We start from the raw sequence: 21235 nt of genomic DNA, 5'->3' as shown, positions 1-21235 counted from the left end.
AGGTGGAGGAGAAAGGTTGGGTGTGGCAGGTGGAGGTGGTGTGAGTGTGACGTGTGGAGGAGATGGTGTGAGTATGACATGTGGAGGAAATGGTGTGAGTATGTCGTGTGGAGGAGATGGTGAGTGTGACGTGTGGAGGAGGTGGTGTGAGTATGACGTGTGGAGGTGGTGTGAGTGTGGCAGGTGGAGGAGGTGGTGTGAGTGTGGCAGGTGGAGGAGGTGGTGTGAGTATGTCGTGTGGAGGAGACTGTGTGAGTGTGACGTTTGGAAGTGGTGTGAGTGTGGCAGGTGGAGGAGATGGCGTGAGTGTGGCAGGTGACGGTGGTGTGAGTGTTACGTGTGGATGAGATGGTGTGAGTATGTCGTGTCGAGGAGATGGTGTGAGTGTTACGTGTGGAGGAGGTGGTGTGTGTATGATGTGTGGAGGAGATGGTGTGAGTGTGACGTGTGGAGGAAATGAAAAGTGTGGCAGGTGGAGGAGGTGGCATGAGTATGGCAGGTGGAGGTGGTGTGAGTGTGACGTGTGGAGGAGATGGTGTGAGTATGACGTGTGGAGGAGATGGTGTGAGTGTTACGTGTGGAGGAGATGGTGTGAGTATGACGTGTAGAGGAGATGGTGTGATTGTGACGTGTGGATGAGATGGTGTGAGTGTGACGTGTGGAGGAGAAGGTGTGAGTATGACGTGTGGAGGAAATGGTGTGAGTATGACGTGTGGAGGAGATGGTGTGAGTGTTGCGTGTTGAGGTGGTTTGAGTGTGACGTGTGGAGGAGATGGTGTGAATATGACGTGTGGAGGAGATGTGTGAGTATGACGTGTGGAGGAGATGGTGTGAGTGTAAAGTGTGGAGGTGGTGTGAGTGTAACGGATGGAGGAGATGGTGGAAGTCTAACGTGTGGAGCAGATGACATGAGTATGGCGGATGGAGGGGGTGGTATGAGTATGACGGATGGAAGAGATGGTATGCGTGAGACGGAGGGAGGAGATGTTGTGAGCGTGGTGGGTGAAGGAGATAGTATGAGTATAACGTGTGGAGGAGGTGGCATGAGTGTGGTAGGTGGAGGAGGTGGTGTGAGTGTGACGTGTGGAGGAGATGGTGTGAGTGTGACGTGTAGAGGAGGTAGTGTGAGTGTTGCGTGTGGAGGTGGTTTGAGTGTGACGTGTGGAGGAGATGGTGTGAGTGTGACGTGTGGAGGAGATGGTGTGAGTATGACGTGTGGAGGAGATGTGTGAGTGACGTGTGGAGGAGATGGTGTGAGTATGACGTGTGGACGAGGTGGTGTGAGTGTGACGTGTAGAGGAGGTGGTGTGAGTGTTGCGTGTAGAAGAGATGTGTGAGTGTTGCGTGTGAAGGTAGTTTGAGTGTGACGTGTGGAGGAGATGGTGTGAGTATGACGTGTGGAGGAGATGGTGTGACGTGTGGAGGAGATGGTGTGAGTATGACGTGTGGACGAGGTGGTGTGAGTGTGACGTGTAGAGGAGGTGGTGTGAGTGTTGCGTGTAGAGGAGCTGGTGTGAGTGTGACGTGTGGAGGAGATGGTGTGAGTGTGAGGTGTGGAGGAGATGCGTGAGTGTGACGTGTAGAGGAGATGGTGTGAGTGTGACGTGTAGAGGAGGTAGTGTGAGTGTTGCGTGTGGAGGTGGTTTGAGTGTGACGTGTGGAGGAGATGGTGTGAGTGTGACGTGTGGAGGAGATGGTGTTAGTGTGACGTGTGGACGAGATGATGTGAGTGTGACGTGTCGAGGAGATGGTGTGAGTGTTGCGTGTGAAGGTAGTTTGAGTGTGACGTGTGGAGGAGATGGTGTGGGTGTGGGAGGTGATGTGAGTGTGGCAGGTGGAGGAAATAGCATGAGTGTGGCAGGTGGAGGAGGTAGTGTGTGTGTGACGGATGGAGGAGATGGTGTTAGTATGACGTGTGGAGGATATGGTGTGAGTGTTGCGTGTGGAGGTGGTTTGAGTGTGACGTGTGGAGGAGATGGTGTGAGTGTGACGTGTGGAGGAGATGGTGTTAGTGTGACGTGTGGACGAGGTGATGTGAGTGTACAGTGCAGAGGAGGTGGTGTGAGTTTTGCGTGTGGAGGTAATGTGTGTGTGACGTGTGGAGGAGATGTGTGAGTGTGACGTGTGGAGGAGATGGTGTGGGTGTGGCAGGTGTGGGAGGTGATGTGAGTGTGGCAGGTGGAGGAAATAGTGTGAGTGTGGCAGGTTGAGGAGGTAGTGTGAGTTTGACGGATGGAGGAGATGGTGTAAGTAGGACGTGTGGAGGATATGGTGTGAGTAGGACGGGTGAAGTAGGTGGTGTGAGTAGGACGGATGGAGGAAATGGTATGAGTGTGGCGGATGGAGGAGAAGGTATTTGTGTGACGGATGGAGAAGATGGTGTGAGTGTGACGGATGAAGAAGATGGTATGAGTGTGACGGATGGAGGAGATGGTATGAGTGTGACGGATGGAGGAGATGGTATGAGTGTGACGGATGGAGGAGATGGTATGAGTGTGACTGATGGAGGATATGGTATGTGCGTGACGGTTCGAGGAGATGGTGTGAGTGTGACGGATGGAGGAGATGGTATGAGTGTGACGGATGGAGGAGATGGTATGAGTCTGATGGTTCGAGGAGACGGTATGAGTGTGACGGATGGAGGAGATGGTATGAGTGTGACGGATGGAGGAGATGGTATGAGTGTGACGGATGGAGGATGTGGTATGGATGTGACGGATGGAGGAGATGGTATGAGTGTGACGGATGGAGGAGATTGTATGCGTGAGACGGATGGAGGAGATGGTGTGAGCGTGGCGGATGAAGGAGATAGTATGAGTATGACGTGTTGAGGAGATGTGTGAGTATGACGTATGTAGGAGGTGACATGAGTGTTGTAGGTGGAGGAGGCGGTGTGAGTGTGACGGATGGAGGAGACGGTATGAGTGTGACAGATGGAGGAGTTCGTATGAGTGTGACGAATGAAGAAGATGGTATGAGTGTGACGAATGGAGGAGATGGTATAAGTGTGACGGTTACAGGTGTTGGTATAAGTGTGACGGATTTAGGAGATGGTGGAAGTCTGACGGGTGGAGGAGATGACTTGAGTGTGACGGATGGAGGGGATGGTATGTGTGTAACGGTTGGTGGAGACGGTGTGAGTGTGACGGATGATGGAGTGGTATGAGTGCGACGGATGGAGGAGATCGCATGAGTGTGACGGATGGTGGAGTGGTATGAGCGAGACGGATAAAGGAGATGGTATGAGTGTGACGGATGGAGGAGATGGTATAAGTGTGACGGATGGAGGAGATGGTATAAGTGTGACGGATGGTGGAGTGGTATCAGTGCGACGGATGGAGGAGATGGCATGAGTGTGACGGATGGAGGAGATGGTATAAGTGTGCCGGATGGTGGAGTGGTATGGATGTGACTGATGAAGGAGATGGTATGAGTATGACGGACGGAGGAGATGGTATTAGTCTGACGGATGGAGGAGATGGTATAAGTGTGACGGATGGAGGAGACGGTGTGAGTGTGACGGATGAAGGTGGTGGTATGAGTGTGACGGTTGGTGGAGACGGTATGAGTGTGACGGATGGAGGAGATAGTGTGAGTGTGACGGATGGAGGAGGTGGTATGAATGTTGCAGGTTGAAGAGATGGTATGAGTGTGACGGATGGAGGGGATGGTATGAGTGTGACGGATGGTGGAGACGGTGTGAGCGTGAAGGATGGTGGACTGGTATGAGTGCGCCGGATGGAGGAGATCGCATGAGTGTGACAGATGGTGGAGTGGTATGAGTGCGACGGATGGAGGAGACGGTATGAGTGTGACGGATCGTGGAGTGGTATGAGTGTGACGGATGGAGGAGACGGTATGAGTGCGAAGGATGAAGGAGATCGCATGATTGTGACGGATGGAGGATGTGGTATGGATGTGACGGATAAAGGAGATGGTATGAGTGTGACGGATGGAGGAGACGGTATGAGTGTGACGGATGGTGGAGTGGTAAGAGTGCGACGGATGGAGGAGACGGTATGAGTGTGACGGATGGAGGATGTGGTATGGATGTGACGGATGGAGGAGATAGAGTGAGTGTGACGGATGGAGGAGATGGTATAAGTGTGACGGATGGATGAGACGGTATGAGTGTGACGGATGGAGGAGATAGTGTGAGTGTGACGGATGAAGGAGGTGGTATGAGTTTGACGGTTGGTGGAGACGGTATGAGTGTGACGGATGGAGGAGATGGTATGAGTGTGACGGATGGAGGAGATGGTATGAGTGTGACGGATGGAAGAGACGGTATGAGTGTGACGGATGGTGGAGTGGTATGAGTGCGACGGATGGAGGAGTTGTATGAGTGCGACGGATGGTGGAGACGTCTGACGGGTGGAGGAGATGACGGTATGAGTGTGACGGATGGAGGGGATGGTATGAGTGTGATGGATGGTGGAGACGGTGTGAGTGTGACGGATGGAGGAGATGGTATGAGTGTGACGGATGGAAGAGACGGTATGAGTGTGACGGATGGTGGAGTGGTATGAGTGCGACGGATGGAGGAGACGGTATGAGTGTGACGGATGATGGAGTTGTATGAGTGCGACGGATGGTGGAGACGTCTGACGGGTGGAGGAGATGACGGTATGAGTGTGACGGATGGAGGGGATGGTATGAGTGCGATGGATGGTGGAGACGGTGTGAGTGTGACGGATGGTGGAGTGGTATGAGAGCGACGGATATAGGTGATGGTATGAGTTTGACGGATGGAGGAGACGGTATGCGTGTGACGGATGGTGGAAGTCTGACGGGTGGAGGAGATGACGGTATGAGTGTGACGGAAGGAGGGGATGGTATGAGTGTGACGGATGGTGGAGACGGTGTGAGTGTGACGGATGGTGGAGTGGTATGAGAGCGACGGATATAGGTGATGGTATGAGTTTGACGGATGGAGGAGACGGTATGAGTGTGACGGATTGAGGAGATCGCATGAGTGTGACGGATGGAGGATGTGGTATGGATGTGACGGATAAAGGAGATGGTATGAGTATGACGGTTGGTGGAGACGGTATGAGTGTGACGGATGGAGGAGATAGTGTGAGTGTGACGGATGGAGGAGGTGGTATGAATGTTGCAGGTAGAAGACATGGTATGAGTGTGACGGATGGAGGGGATGGTGTGAGCGTGAAGGATGGTGGACTGGTATGAGTGCGCCGGATGGAAGAGATCGCATGAGTGTGACAGATGGTGGAGTGGTTTGAGTGCGACGGATGGAGGAGACGGTATGAGTGTGACGGATCGTGGAGTGGTATGAGTGTGACGGATGGAGGAGATCGCATGAGTGTGATGGATGGAGGATGTGGTATGGATGTGACGGATAAAGGAGATGGTATGAGTGTGACGGATGGAGGAGACGGTATGAGTGTGACGGATGGTGGAGTGGTATGAGTGCGACGGATGGAGGAGACGGTATGAGTGTGACGGATGGAGGATGTGGTATGGATGTGACGGATGGAGGAGATAGTGTGAGTGTGACGGATGGAGGAGATGGTATAAGTGTGACGGATGGAGGAAACGGTATGAGTGTGACGGATGGAGGACATAGTGTGAGTGTGACGGATGAAGGAGGTGGTATGAGTTTGACGGTTGGTGGAGACGGTATGAGTGTGACGGATGGAGGAGATGGTATGAGTGTGACGGATGGAGGAGATGGTATGAGTGTGACGGATGGAAGAGACGGTATGAGTGTGACGGATGGTGGAGTGGTATGAGTGCGACGGATGGAGGAGTTGTATGAGTGCGACGGATGGTGGAGACGTCTGACGGGTGGAGGAGATGACGGTATGAGTGTGACGGATGGAGGGCATGGTATGAGTGTGATGGATGGTGGAGACGGTGTGAGTGTGACGGATGGAGGAGATGGTATGAGTGTGACGGATGGAAGAGACGGTATGAGTGTGACGGATGGTGGAGTGGTATGAGTGCGACGGATGGAGGAGACGGTATGAGTGTGACGGATGGTGGAGTTGTATGAGTGCGACGGATGGTGGAGACGTGTGACGGGTGGAGGAGATGACGGTATGAGTGTGATGGATGGTGGAGACGGTGTGAGTGTGACGGATGGAGGAGATGGTATGAGTGTGACGGATGGAAGAGACGGTATGAGTGTGACGGATGGTGGAGTGGTATGAGTGCGACGGATGGAGGAGACGGTATGAGTGTGACGGATGGTGGAGTTGTATGAGTGCGACGGATGGTGGAGACGTGTGACGGGTGGAGGAGATGACGGTATGAGTGTGACGGATGGAGGGGATGGTATGAGTGCGATGGATGGTGGAGACGGTGTGAGTGTGACGGATGGTGGAGTGGTATGAGAGCGACGGATATAGGTGATGGTATGAGTTTGACGGATGGAGGAGACGGTATGCGTGTGACGGATGGTGGAAGTCTGACGGGTGGAGGAGATGACGGTATGAGTGTGACGGATGGAGGGGATGGTATGAGTGTGACGGATGGTGGAGACGGTGTGAGTGTGACGGATGGTGGAGTGGTATGAGAGCGACGGATATAGGTGATGGTATGAGTTTGACGGATGGAAGAGACGGTATGAGTGTGACGGATTGAGGAGATCGCATGAGTGTGACGGATGGAGGATGTGGTATGGATGTGACGGATAAAGGAGATGGTATGAGTATGACGGTTGGTGGAGACGGTATGAGTGTGACGGATGGAGGAGATAGTGTGAGTGTGACGGATGGAGGAGGTGGTATGAATGTTGCAGGTTGAAGAGATGGTATGAGTGTGACGGATGGAGGGGATGGTGTGAGCGTGAAGGATGGTGGACTTGTATGAGTGCGCCGGATGGAAGAGATCGCATGAGTGTGACAGATGGTGGAGTGGTATGAGTGCGACGGATGGAGGAGACGGTATGAGTGTGACGGATCGTGGAGTGGTATGAGTGTGACGGATGGAGGAGACGGTATGAGTGCGACGGATGAAGGAGATCGCATGAGTGTGACGGATGGAGGATGTGGTATGGATGTGACGGATAAAGGAGATGGTATGAGTGTGACGGATGGAGGAGACGGTATGAGTGACGGATGGTGGAGTGGTATGAGTGCGACGGATGGAGGAGACGGTATGAGCGTGACGGATGGAGGATGTGGTATGGATGTGACGGATGGAGGGGATAGTGTGAGTGTGACGGATGGAGGAGATGGTATAAGTGTGACGGATGGAGGAAACGGTATGAGTGTGACGGATGGAGGAGATAGTGTGAGTGTGACGGATGAAGGATTTGGTATGAGTTTGACGGTTGGTGGAGACGGTATGAGTGTGACGGATGGAGGAGATGGTATGAGTGTGACGGATGGAGGAGATGGTATGAGTGTGACGGATGGAAGAGACGGTATGAGTGTGACGGATGGTGGAGTGGTATGAGTGCGACGGATGGAGGAGTTGTATGAGTGCGACGGATGGTGGAGCCGTCTGACGGGTGGAGGAGATGACGGTATGAGTGTGACGGATGGAGGGGATGGTATGAGTGTGATGGATGGTGGAGACGGTGTGAGTGTGACGGATGGAGGAGATGGTATGAGTGTGACGGATGGAAGAGACGGTATGAGTGTGACGGATGGTGGAGTGGTATGAGTGCGACGGATGGAGGAGACGGTATGAGTGTGACGGATGGTGGAGTTGTATGAGTGCGACGGATGGTGGAGACGTCTGACGGGTGGAGGAGATGACGGTATGAGTGTGACGGATGGAGGGGATGGTATGAGTGCGATGGATGGTGGAGACGGTGTGAGTGTGACGGATGGTGGAGTGGTATGAGAGCGACGGATATAGGTGATGGTATGAGTTTGACGGATGGAGGAGACGGTATGCGTGTGACGGATGGTGGAGATGGTGGAAGTCTGACGGGTGGAGGAGATGACGGTATGAGTGTGACGGATGGAGGGGATGGTATGAGTGTGACGGATGGTGGGGACGGTGTGAGTGTGACGGATGGTGGAGTGGTATGAGAGCGACGGATATAGGTGATGGTATGAGTTTGACGGATGGAGGAGACGGTATGAGTGTGACGGATTGAGGAGATAGTGTGAGTGTGACGGATGGAGGAGATGGTATGCGTGTGACGGTTCGAGGAGATGGTATGAGTGTGACGGATGGAGGAGATGGTATGAGTGTGACGGATGGAAGAGACGGTATGAGTGTGACGGATGGTGGAGTGGTATGAGTGCGACGGATGGAGGAGACGGTATGAGTGTGACGGATGGTGGAGTTGTATGAGTGCGACGGATGGTGGAGACGTCTGACGGGTGGAGGAGATGACGGTATGAGTGTGACGGATGGAGGGGATGGTATGAGTGCGATGGATGGTGGAGACGGTGTGAGTGTGACGGATGGTGGAGTGGTATGAGAGCGACGGATATAGGTGATGGTATGAGTTTGACGGATGGAGGAGACGGTATGCGTGTGACGGATGGAGGGGATGGTATGAGTGTGATGGATGGTGGAGACGGTGTGAGTGTGACGGATGGAGGAGATGGTATGAGTGTGACGGATGGAAGAGACGGTATGAGTGTGACGGATGGTGGAGTGGTATGAGTGCGACGGATGGAGGAGACGGTATGAGTGTGACGGATGGTGGAGTTGTATGAGCGCGACGGATGGTGGAGACGTCTGACGGGTGGAGGAGATGACGGTATGAGTGTGACGGATGGAGGGGATGGTATGAGTGCGATGGATGGTGGAGACGGTGTGAGTGTGACGGATGGTGGAGTGGTATGAGAGCGACGGATATAGGTGATGGTATGAGTTTGACGGATGGAGGAGACGGTATGCGTGTGACGGATGGTGGAGATGGTGGAAGTCTGACGGGTGGAGGAGATGACGGTATGAGTGTGACGGATGGAGGGGATGGTATGAGTGTGACGGATGGTGGGGACGGTGTGAGTGTGACGGATGGTGGAGTGGTATGAGAGCGACGGATATAGGTGATGGTATGAGTTTGACGGATGGAGGAGACGGTATGAGTGTGACGGATTGAGGAGATAGTGTGAGTGTGACGGATGGAGGAGATGGTATGCGTGTGACGGTTCGAGGAGATGGTATGAGTGTGACGGATGGAGGAGATGGTATGAGTGTTACGGTCGGAGGGGATGGTATGAGTGTGACGGATGGAGGAGATGGTATGAATTTGACGGATGGAGGAGATGACATGTGTGTGACGGTTCGAGGAGATGGTATGAGTATGACGGATGGAGGAGATGGTATGAGTCTGATGGTTCGAGGAGACGGTATGAGTGTGACGGATTGAGGAGATAGTATGAGTGTGACGGATGGAGGGGATGGTACGAGTCTGACGGTTCGAGGAGACGGTATGAGTGTGACGGATGGAGGGGATGGTATGAGTGTGACGGTTCAAGGAGACGGTATGAGTGTGATGGATGGAGGAGATTGTATGCGTGTGTCGGTTCGAGGAGATGACATGAATTTGACGGATGGAGGGGATGGTATGAGTCTGACGGATGGAGGAGATGGTATGTGTGTGACGGTTGGTGGAGACGGTGTGAGTGTGACGGATGGTGGAGACGGTATGAGTGTGACGGATGGTGGAGACGGTATGAATGTGGCGGATGGAGGAGTGGTATGAGTGTGACGGATGGTGGAGTGGTATGAGTGTGACGGATTGAGGGGATGGTATGAGTGTGACGGATGGAGGAGATGGTATGAGTGTGACGGATGGAGGAGACGGTGTGAGTGTGACGGATGGTGGAGACGCTATGAGTGCGACGGATGGAGGAGTGGTATGAGTGCGACGGACGGTGAAGTTGTATGAGTGTGACGGATGAAGGGGATGGTATGAGTGTGAGGGATGGAGGAGATGGTATGAGTGTGACGAATGGAGGAGATGGTATGAGTGTGACGGATGGAGGATGTGGTATGGATGTGACGGATTGAGGAGATGGTATGAGTGTGACGGATGGAGGAGATGGTATGAGTGTGACGGATGGAGGAGGTTTTATGAGTGTGACGGATGGAGGGCATGGTATGAGTCTGACGGATGGAGGATACGCTATGAGTGTGACGGATGGAGGGGATGGTATGAGTCTGACAGTTCGAGGAGACGGTATGAGTGTGAGGGATGGAGAAGATGGTATGCGTGTGACGGTTGGAGGAGATGACATGAATTTGACGGATGGAGGGCGTGGTATGAGTGTGACGGATGGAGGAGATGGTATGAGTCTGACGGATGGAGGAGATGGTATGTGTGTGACGGTTGGTGGAGACGGTGTGAGTGTGACGGATGGTGGAGACGGTATGAGTGTGACGGATGGTGGAGACGGTATGAATGTGGCGGATGGAGGAGTGGTATGAGTGTGACGGATGGTGGAGTGGTATGAGTGTGACGGATTGAGGGGATGGTATGAGTGTGACGGATGGAGGAGATGGTATGAGTGTGACGGATGGAGGAGACGGTGTGAGTGTGACGGATGGTGGAGACGCTATGAGTGCGACGGATGGAGGAGTGGTATGAGTGCGACGGACGGTGAAGTTGTATGAGTGTGACGGATGAAGGGGATGGTATGAGTGTGAGGGATGGAGGAGATGGTATGAGTGTGACGAATGGAGGAGATGGTATGAGTGTGACGGATGGAGGATGTGGTATGGATGTGACGGATTGAGGAGATGGTATGAGTGTGACGGATGGAGGAGATGGTATGAGTGTGACGGATGGAGGAGGTTTTATGAGTGTGACGGATGGAGGAGATGGTATGAGTCTGACGGATGGAGGATACGCTATGAGTGTGACGGATGGAGGGGATGGTATGAGTCTGACAGTTCGAGGAGACGGTATGAGTGTGAGGGATGGAGAAGATGGTATGCGTGTGACGGTTGGAGGAGATGACATGAATTTGACGGATGGAGGGCGTGGTATGAGTGTGACGGATGGAGGAGATGGTATGAGTCTGACGGATGGAGGAGATGGTATGTGTGTGACGGTTGGTGGAGACGGTGTGAGTGTGATGGATGGTGGAGTGGTATGAGTGCGACGGATGGAGGAGATGGTATAAGTGTGACGGATGGAGGAGACGGTATGAGTGTGACGGATGGAGGAGTTCGTGTGAGTGTGAGGGATGGAGGAGACGGTGTGAGTGTGACGGTACGTGGAGACGGTATGAGTGTGACGGATGGAGGAGAAAGTGTGAGTGTGACGGATGAAGGAGATAGTGTGAGTGTGAGGGATGGAGGAGACGGTATGAGTGTGACGGATGGAGGAGATAGTGTGAGTGTGAGGGATGGAGGAGATTGTGTGAGTGTGACGGATGATAAAGGTGGTATGAGTGTGACGGATGGAGGAGATAGTGTGGGTGTGACGGGTGGAGGAGACGGTATGAATGTGGCGGATGGAGGAGTGGTATGAGTGTGACGGATGGTGGAGTGGTATGAGTGTGACGGATTGAGGGGATGGTATGAGTGTGACGGATGGAGGAGATGGTATGAGTGTGACGGATGGAGGAGACGGTGTGAGTGTGACGGATGGTGGAGACGCTATGAGTGCGACGGATGGAGGAGTGGTATGAGTGCGACGGATGGTGAAGTTGTATGAGTGTGACGGATGAAGGGGATGGTATGAGTGTGAGGGATGGAGGAGATGGTATGAGTGTGACGAATGGAGGAGATGGTATGAGTGTGACGGATGGAGGATGTGGTATGGATGTGACGGATGGAGGAGATGGTATGAGTGTGACGGATGGAGGAGATGGTATGAGTGTGACGGATGGAGGAGGTTTTATGAGTGTGACGGATGGAGGAGATGGTATGAGTCTGACGGATGGAGGATACGTTATGAGTGTGACGGATGGAGGGGATGGTATGAGTGCGACGGATGGAGGAGATGGTAGAAGTGTGACGGATGGAGGAGACGGTATGAGTGTGACGGTAGGTGGAGACGGTATGAGTGTGACGGATGGAGGAGAAAGTGTGAGTGTGACGGATGAAGGAGATAGTGTGAGTGTGAGGGATGGAGGAGACGGTATGAGTGTGACGGATGGAGGAGATAGTGTGAGTGTGAGGGATGGAGGAGATTGTGTGAGTGTGACGGATGATAAAGGTGGTATGAGTGTGACGGATGGAGGAGATAGTGTGGGTGTGACGGGTGGAGGAGACGGTATGATTGTGACGGATGGAGGAGATAGTGTGGGTGTGACGGATGAAGGAGACGGTATGATTTTGACGGTTGGTGGAGACGGTGTGAGTGTGACGGATGGAGGAGACGGTATGAGTGTGACGGATGGAGGACATGGTATGAGTCTGACGGATGAAGAAGGTGGTATATGAGTGTGACGGATGTAGGAGACGGTATGAGTGTGACGGATGGTGGAGACGGTATGAGTGTGACGGATGGAGGAGACGGTATGAGTGTGACGGATGGAGGAGGTGGTATGAGTGTGACGGATGGAGGAGATAGTGTGGGTGTGACGGATGAAGGAGGTGGTGTGATTTTGACGGTTGGTGGAGACGGTATGAGTGTGACGGATGGAGGAGACGGTATGAGTGTGACGGATGGAGGAGACGGTATGAGTGTGGCGGCTGGAGGAGGTGGTATGAGTGTGACGGATGGAGGAGATGGTGTGAGTGTGACGGATGGAGGAGTTGGTATGAGTGTGACGGATGGAAGAGATGGTGTGAGTGTGACGGATCGAGGAGACGGTATGAGTGTGACGGATGGAGGAGATAGTGTGAGTGTGAGGGATGGAGGAGATAGTGTGAGAGTGAGGGATGGAGGAGATAGTGTGGGTGTGACGGATGAAGGAGGTGGCATGATTTTGACGGTTGGTGGAGACGGTATGAGTGTGACGGATGGAGGAGACGGTATGAGTGTGACGGATGGAGGAGGTGGTATGAGTGTGACGGATGGAGGAGATGGTGTGAGTGTGACGGATGGAGGAGACGGTATGAGTGTGACGGATGGAGGAGACGGTATGAGTGTGACGGATGGAGGATATGGTATGAGTCTGACGGATGAAGAAGGTGGTATGAGTGTGACGGATGGAGGAGATCGTGTGGGTGTGACGGATGGAGGAGGTGGTATGAGTGTGACGGATGGAAGAGATGGTGTGAGTGTAACGGATGGAGGAGACGGTATGAGTGTGACGGATGGAGGAGATAGTGTGGTTGTGACGGATGAAGGAGGTGGTATGATTTTGACGGTTGGTGGAGACGGTATGAGTGTGACGGATGGAGGAGATAGTGTGAGTGTGACGGATGGAGGAGGTGGTATGATTTTGACGGTTGGTGGAGACGGTATGAGTGTGACGGATGGAGGAGATAGTGTGAGTGTGACGGATGGAGGAGATGGTATGAGTTTGACGGATGGAGGAGATGGTATGCGTATGACGGTTCGAGGAGATGGTATGAGTGTGACGGATGGAGGAGACGGTATGATTGTGACGGATGGAGGAGGTGGTATGAGTGTGAGGGATGGAGGAGATAGTACGGGTGTGAAGGATGGAGGAGGTGGTATGAGTGTGACGGATGGAAGAGATGGTGTGAGTGTGACGGATGGAGGAGACGGTATGAGTGTGACGGATGGAGGAGATAGTGTGAGTGTGAGGGATGGAGGAGATAGTGTGGTTGTGACGGATGAAGGAGGTGGTATGATTTTGACGGTTGGTGGAGACGGTATGAGTGTGACGGATGGAGGAGGTGGTATGAGTGTGACGGATGGAGGAGATGGTGTGAGTGTGACGGATGGAGGAGACGGTATGAGTGTGACGGATGGAGGAGAAGATGGTATGAGTGTGTGGAAACGAGATGAAATATGTGGTACAGATGGAGGAGATGGTGTGAGCGTGACGGATGGAAGAGATGTGTGCGTGTGACGGATGGAGGTGATGATATGAATGTGACCGTTGGAGGAGATGGTATTAGTGTGAGGGATTGATGCTGTTGGATGAGTATGAGAGATGTGTGGGGCAGAGGGGAAAAGTAGTGAATACGATGTACATGCATGTGCTGTGCTATGTCGCCCTGTAAAGGCACATACCGGAGAAGCACAGTTGATCATATACGTAATACGGTAATTCAGTTCCAGTAGGTCAACGCAATTACTCTAAAGTATGCGTCGCGCTGATAACGAACACATTCTTAACATTCACTGGGTGATTGATGAGTCTACGAATTACGAATAAAATGACAGTGGGGGTAACTTTCTTGCTTAAACAAATCTGGTGTCGTTGAGACCAACCACATGATCCTACTGTGATGTGGGGAAGAAACGTACGTTGGAGGCAGGTGTCGTCTCGGGGGTTGTAGTTGTAACCGGGGACGCATTTACACGTCCCGTTGAAACACACTGACTTCACGACGTGACAGTCATCGTTCTCAGTACAAGCGGAGCCGATGTACCCTGTGCAAGACGAAAGAGTTACATAAAGTTTATGATCAGCTTTTCACTTACAATGAAACACACAGCACATTGACATTCATTGTCACTGGCACATCGCATGTGACATCGCCTGAATTTGCAAGACAAAACGCTTGAAAAATGAACCAGCTTGTGTTCTTCATTTGGATATTTCATTTGATACGTTCTTAGCATACCATAGTGAGTGAATGAGTTAAACTTTTACGTCACATCGACAATATTTCAGGCATACCGTGACGAGTACAAAAGTATACATTGATAATAAATTATTTAGAGTGTATACAATTATGTCACAGATTGTAGTTGAAACTAGTCCGAGAGTATGTAAAAGAATAAACTATCAAATAACAGCACAATAGAAAAAGGTCTATAAATCGCCGTCCTCATACTACCTCTGCTTCCTGCACAGTTTCCCAGTGGGATTTGTACCACCCCTTCAGCTGCTGGCCATTGTATGCAAGTTAAGCCATCATTGTAAAATAACAAATATACTATTTTTAATAGTCTGGCACGCATTAAAATACTTTGAATGACGTGGAACTTACACACCGTCTTAGCGGACAATAATTTTACTCTACTTCAATCCACCTCGAGGGTACATCTACTAACAATCTAAGTTAGTAAGGGGCGAACCATTTGATATTTAGGAGTGGCTTGGGTTTTTGGGGTAGAGTCATGTTTCTTTTCTTTTCAATTTTAGGGGCTGTTTTTTTTCTACTTCAAAGAGAGCTTCTTTTTTTACAACACATTTCAAATTCAACCTATGGAAAAAAATGTTAAACTTTTCTGATTGTTCACTAAAACATAATAACTGCCGAGATGTAGGTGATGTTAAAACAATGAATACAGTAGGATGATAGAGCACTCTTGGGAGATGTGAAACCAAGTGTGAAGTTTTCTTCAAATTGACAGAAAACTGGTCAACTTGACATGTTTCATAACTACTGGTGGATTGTAGTGATGATGTGGTGCCAGGCCAGCGACCCACATACACGAACATACGTAAGATCCGGCGACATACGGAGGTGTTGATTAACATGTATAGATAACGCTGGGGATTAAGGGTCCTTCTTTGATGGGCATTAAACAGTTGGAGTACTAAGTAAGGATAAGAATTTATGGATGAACAACTTCTTTATTGCAATTAAGAGCGACGTTTCGATTTAGGTTCTAACACCGTCATCAAGCAAAGATAACTTGCTTGATAACGGTGTTAGAACCTACACTGAAACGTCGCTCTTAATTGTAATAAAGACGTTGCTCATCCATAAATTATTATCCTTACTTATTAAGGGTCTTGCCAGGAGGGGGCTTATGATCAGAGCGGATAGGCCGAATGTTTGCTGTATACATTAAACAGACAGGAGACAAATGCAGTGCACTTTTTGGAACTTTTAAGGTATTTTGGATAAATTAAGTTTTAAAAAAACCTATTGAAGTGGTTTGCACCATAGCAATACCCCGATGCACATCGTGGAGCTTTTGTCACCTAAACCGTTATACAAATACTGAAAGTACACGTATACTGTAAACAGGATATCTCCAATCCCAAAGATCAGGTTTTGCCTCAGATAGGCCAAAATTAGGACACACTCACTTACATCATCACAAAATAGCAACAGGTGACTCCAGATCCATTTGACTCCCTTTTTATAGGCAAAACGCAGCCATTAGGAAATAATGTCCCAGACAGGTGCAGGAAATGTTAGAAGCCAATATCACTCCTCCCAGATCTTCTGAATTGCACTCTCCTTTGGCCTTTAAAAAGTGATAGCACTTACCACTTTGCCGTAGATTATAGACGCCTCAATGCAGTTGCCAAGCCTACATATTTCCCTCCACAACGTTGTGAAGCTGACGTTGATGCCGTAGGCGACAGCAATGGCAAATTTGTATTGTCCTTGATTGTGCTAGTGTCTTTTAGCAAATACCAATCCATCCACATAGAAAACAAAAGTTCGGCCTTCATTACACCCGATGGTGTTCTTGAAAGGAATCGCCTCCCTTTCGGCCTAAAAAATGTTCCCATGTAATTTCGGCAAACCATTTCAGAGCACTAATAGATATGAATTGGCATTACATATCAATATATGTAGATGGCATCATAATATTTTCTGAAACGTTTTCGGAATGTTTGAGTCAACTCAAGGCAGTATTCTAGAAAAAAAGATCAATGAAGCAGGACTCATTCTACAACCAAGCAAATGTAAATTCGCAACAAAACAGGTCCCGTAATAAATAAGGGTTACGGGCATAATGACTCTCATGGTCATGTCTCCATGTCAAAGATTATCGCTTTGTTCACGAAATACTCTGTATTGATGAGGATGGTCATATTGCGGCCGAGACTTTTTATTGAAGCTGAGATATTTTTTTCAAGCAGATGGAGGATGAGTTTTTTTTATTGGGATAAGAAGTGGTATCACATATTTGTGTGGTGCTTTTGCAGCAGCATCGGCCATTGTGTTACCAGATGATTCCAACATGGCTGGGTAAGCAACAAAAGACGATGTCATCTTGGCCAGTATCAGGATCATTATTTAAGTCAAGAATTTGGATTAAAAGTGGATGTTTAAAATACATATTGTTAATCGATTGAAGGCATGATAGAGAAACTAAAACAATGATGAATTGTGTATGTTTAGATTGGTTATTGATATATTTTAGAGCTGTTAAAATGGAATTATTTTCTGACAATCGTGAAGATACTGTTCTTGATCCACTGACAGTAACATTCATAAGTGTCATAAGTGTTTCTTAATAGATTGTATTCTTATTTATAAATTAGTGGGTGTCTGATTTCTTAAGTTTACTTAATGCAATTTGGGCTTACCATTTGCCAAGGGGTGATGAAATCGGTTGAGTGGGGGCTATATCTTGCAGGTTAATATTAGAAGCAGAACTGGCAGTTTTGATTCTGAGAATAAAATTTGGTGATGTATTTAAGGGTATTTTCAGACGGCAATATTATAGGGGTGACTCATCCACTTCGACTTACAGACTTTGAACTGACTTGAGAAAGTCGAAGGCTCCAAAGCAAAGCCTCGGGCCTTGAAGATAGATAGCATCCAGTTTTTGACAATTACTTTTACATGCTCCACAATAGAGAATTGAGTCACAGTCACGTTTAGATGGACTAGTGACCTTTACAAAGGTAAGAGGGCTGCCTGATCCACTCCCCAGTTAGAATTAGAGAGTACTTCAACAATTCGAGTGTCTTCAGAAATTTAGACATTATCTAAAATATGGTAAGAAAGTTAAATGGCTCTCAAAGATGAGTCCCATGTATTTGGCCTCCTTCAAAACGTTGATGGGGGTGCCATTCAAAAATAATTCAGGGTCCTTATGTGGCTTATGTCTTCTGCAGAAATATATACAGTTAGTTTTTTATTTTGAAAATTAAAAACTCGTTTTCAAGAGACCATTTGTGAATTTTGTAGACGTGTAACTGCCTCTCCATTGTATGCATATTTTTACCACAACAAGAAATATTAAAATCATCCACAAAAAGTGATCCATCTACTCAATCACTTGAAACCTTTGAAAGACTATTTATGTTTATACCAAATAGAGTGACAGACAAAATACTGCCTTGCGGGACACCCTGATCCTGATTATAATGGTCAAACAGGGTTGTACCCACTCAGACTTTGCCTGTCTGTTAAAATTGTGATATAAAATGACCTAAACGACATTTCAAGCCAAAGTCATGTTGATCCTTTAAAATGCTTCCAGGTAGTATCATAAGGTCTCTCAAGATCAAAGAAAACTGATACTACATGTTGTTTATTTGCAATAGCATTTTAAACAAATGATTCTAATCTTACTAAATGATCAAGAATACTTCTATTTTTCCTAGAAACCTTCATTGAATATTTGTGAGAAGATCACTGGTTTCTTATCTAATATTCACCATTCATTCCAACTGGTTAAAGAGATAATTAGAGGGACCTGTATGATACCGGCCATGTTTTGGTATGGAAACTTCAATGGAATTTTGCAGCGAAGGAGGAACATTCCCTGAAGCCCACATGATTCAGGCAAATGCTCAATAGCTGATAGTAGACATTGTCATCCTCTGCTGCAGTGCCATGAGCTTTCCCAAGAGCGGTATGTGGCTCATGCAAAGAAAATACTTCATTGCAATCTTCACTTTTATTACAAGCGTTTGTCTTTTCCTGTTGTTTCTGATATCACTGAAACTCAGGGACATACTTTGTTGATGTGGACTTTTTGGCAAGAGTTTCACCAAGTGTATTTGCCATGTCAGATTTATCAGTTATCATTGTGTCACCATCTTTGAGATGGTGAACCAGAGATTAAAAAACTTTGCCTTTTATATTTTTAACCATGCACCACAAATTATGAACTCTAGGATATTTGCGGAAGTATTTTTTCCTACACTTTCTTGCTTGTTTGCATTCAACAGTGCTACAGCAAATTAGTTACATTTCTTTACCAAATCACTAGCAGAGAAAATAAACATTCCCATATTTGGTAAAGTATTCGAATTGTTCTCAGACATTACAATGTTGAATTTGTGTAAACTGGGAATATATACTGAACCGCAAAAGAAACGTCACCATGGACAGATATATGAGAAACCTTATTTGTCCAAACACTGTTTGTTTGTTTGTTGTTAAACGCCGCACTCAGCAATATTCCAGCTATATGACGGCAGTCTGTAAATAACTGAGACTGGGCCAGACAATCCAGTGATTGACATCATCAACATCGATCCACGCACTTGGGATCGATGACATGCATCAAACAAGTCAGCGAGCCTGACCACCCGATCCCGTTAGTGGCCTCTTATGACAAGAATAGTTGCCTTTTACGGCAAGCATGGGTTGCTGAAGATCTATTCTACCCCGGATCTTCACAGGTCCCAAACACTGAAGACATACTTTGAGATATATTAAAAAGATGAAGCTTGGCAAAACTGATCATCAAGGGTGAAATCAAAGTGTCAAATGTTCTTAAAGTGAATCACAACACTAGTCTCTGGGAGAATGGCATCACAATTCAGTATCTCGTGTGTCCGCCATGTGCATTGATGACTGCCGTGCTTGTCGATACATGGAATAGATCAGGCGGCTGATGAAGGCCAAAAGCACTTGAGCCCACATTCTGAGGAACGCCTGACGCAGTTCAGCTGCAGTTGTCGGCCTTGGTCGGACGTCATTCAGCCGTCTTTGAATTTCGTCCAACAGGTGCTCAAGGGGACTTAAATCGGGACTGAGGGCACGCCACTGCATGGTTCTGATGCCAATCTGCTGGAGGAAGTTTCTTGTTGCTCTCGCAGTGTGGGCACGGGCGTTATCATGCTGAAACTCGTGGTTGCAGTGACGTGCCAAATGAGGTACGGCGAGTGGTCTCAAGACTTGATCAATGTACCGAGCTGCTGTGACACCATTGCCTCTCCCTGGACCGATGTTCTGGAAGACCACAGGGCCGACCCTCTGTGCAAGACCAATTCCACCCCACACCATAATGCTCGGACCACCCCACGAGTCTCCTTCAACAACACAAGCATCCAAATAATGTTCCCCACGGCGTCGACAGACTCTCTCTCTGCCATTTGCTGTTGAGACACAGTAACCGCTCTCGTCTGAAAAGAGGACTTTTCTCCACTGCTGGTGGCGCCAATGCTGGTGCTGTGTTGTCCACTGAAGACAGTCGCAGCGATGACGTTATGTTAGAATGGGTCCTCGGTGTGGCCTGCGACAGTGGAGGTGTCTCCTCATCAGTCGTCGACGCATGGTGTCCGCACTAAAGTGTCGCTGGTGTGTCCCCATGGTCTGTGAAGCAGTTTCCGCAGCAGTAACAAAGTGACCTTGAAGATGCTGTCGCACAATCTGACGATCCTGAGGTCGGGTGGTGACCCTTGGTATTCCACTATGTGGTCGGTCATCTGTTGTGTTGGTGGTCTGGTACCGTTGCTGGAGCCTGAATATGGTCTTTACGTGGACTTGAAATGCATTGGCTTCTTGCCTTGGTGTCGCTGATTTCTTGTCAATCTTGGCATGTGGTAGCAATTCAATAACGAATGAATGTTATCCGATCTTCACGGACCTCTTGAGGATAAAATGCCCTCAATGACGACTTGACTAGGAAGTTCTGACACAATTGCGTCGATAGGTTGGTTCTTCAGCAAGGTTTACCCACGGTCTGGGATTATGCCTTTGCTGAAATGAAGGGTCATATGAGCTGTTCTGGGTATATCTGCCAACTTCGTTGATGTCATGAAATTGATGGCTTGTGTATTCCTTCTTCATTCGATCAAAAGAGCAGCAGATAAAACTTTCGTAACATCCTTCAACTCACCAGCTTTACCCTTGTCTCCTTCTTCCAAAAGAAATGATGAACTTTAAGCTAAGGTATGGTCGCCCTTAGCGTCCATGACAAGAAACAGGCCAGGTATCCCTTTTGGAATACAACAACTAGTCATTGTTTCAGTTGAATCGAGCTGAGGCGGTTTGTTTAGTTTTTTTATTGTGTCTACCCATTATTATTTTTAATTTGGTTCAACAAACCTGGTCCCTGCCCACCACGGAGCACCAACAAAGGCAATGTCATATGTAAGCAGAATACTAGCAAACTTACACCATTGGGATACAGGAATGTTGTACTCCAGAGGATTCAGAGGATCAACCAGATTGACCAATGAGGCACCTGGATATATCTAGGCAAGTATCAAAGCCACACTCGTCGACTGCAGCCATGACAATGACTGATTTGTGCACTATCCTGATGGAAGAGCACTCCTTTTTCTCTTTGTCTTAATTTCATTACGTAATTGCCGCAAAGGTGCGG

At 49.0% G+C, this 21235-nt stretch overlaps 4 protein-coding genes across 4 annotated transcripts; all 4 read left to right on the top strand.

Annotated features, from left to right (window-relative positions):
* The first annotated feature begins 809 nt into the window (after window positions 1-809).
* LOC125381407 (uncharacterized PE-PGRS family protein PE_PGRS54-like) lies at window positions 810-3166 on the top strand. Its single transcript, XM_048397926.1, has 2 exons — window positions 810-1119; window positions 2880-3166. The coding sequence occupies exons 1-2, from the start codon at window positions 810-812 to the stop codon at window positions 3164-3166; spliced, it is 597 nt and encodes a 198-aa protein (XP_048253883.1).
* A 143-nt stretch (window positions 3167-3309) lies between these two features.
* LOC125381406 (uncharacterized PE-PGRS family protein PE_PGRS54-like) lies at window positions 3310-9304 on the top strand. Its single transcript, XM_048397925.1, has 5 exons — window positions 3310-3549; window positions 3766-4017; window positions 5227-5424; window positions 6871-7201; window positions 9039-9304. The coding sequence occupies exons 1-5, from the start codon at window positions 3310-3312 to the stop codon at window positions 9302-9304; spliced, it is 1287 nt and encodes a 428-aa protein (XP_048253882.1).
* Window positions 9305-11032: 1728 nt separating this feature from the next.
* On the top strand, window positions 11033-11413 carry LOC125381405 (BURP domain-containing protein 3-like). The gene has a single exon (XM_048397924.1). It carries the CDS (start codon window positions 11033-11035, stop codon window positions 11411-11413), a length of 381 nt encoding a protein of 126 aa, XP_048253881.1.
* A 371-nt stretch (window positions 11414-11784) lies between these two features.
* On the top strand, window positions 11785-12330 carry LOC124112982 (PE-PGRS family protein PE_PGRS5-like). The gene has a single exon (XM_046473193.2). The coding sequence runs from the start codon at window positions 11785-11787 to the stop codon at window positions 12328-12330; it is 546 nt and encodes a 181-aa protein (XP_046329149.2).
* The last annotated feature ends 8905 nt before the right edge of the window (window positions 12331-21235 follow it).

This window comes from Haliotis rufescens, unplaced genomic scaffold (genome assembly GCF_023055435.1).
Source record: "Haliotis rufescens isolate VD_foot unplaced genomic scaffold, xgHalRufe1.0.p SCAF_18, whole genome shotgun sequence".
Classification (NCBI taxonomy): Eukaryota; Metazoa; Mollusca; class Gastropoda; order Lepetellida; family Haliotidae; genus Haliotis; species Haliotis rufescens.
The sequence above is the reverse complement of the archived record's forward strand: the minus strand, read 5'-3'. Positions and strand labels throughout refer to the sequence as shown.

Bases quoted from the DNA above. Each gene is read 5' to 3' on its own strand.
- LOC125381406 (XM_048397925.1), top strand. From the start codon at position 3,310: ATGGTGGAGTGGTATCAGTGCGACGGATGGAGGAGATGGCATGAGTGT. The intron at 4,018-5,226 runs GTATGAGTGTGA...TGAGTGTGACAG, and splicing joins TGCGACGGATGGAGGAGACG to ATGGTGGAGTGGTTTGAGTG. The intron at 5,425-6,870 runs GTATGAGTGCGA...TGAGTGTGACAG, and splicing joins GTGTGACGGATGGTGGAGTG to ATGGTGGAGTGGTATGAGTG.
- LOC124112982 (XM_046473193.2), top strand. From the start codon at position 11,785: ATGAGTGTGACGGATGGAGGAGATGGTATGAGTCTGACGGATGGAGGA.
- LOC125381405 (XM_048397924.1), top strand. From the start codon at position 11,033: ATGAGTGCGACGGATGGAGGAGATGGTATAAGTGTGACGGATGGAGGA.
- LOC125381407 (XM_048397926.1), top strand. From the start codon at position 810: ATGACGTGTGGAGGAGATGGTGTGAGTGTAAAGTGTGGAGGTGGTGTG. The intron at 1,120-2,879 runs GTAGTGTGAGTG...TGAGTGTTGTAG, and splicing joins GAGTGTGACGTGTAGAGGAG to GTGGAGGAGGCGGTGTGAGT.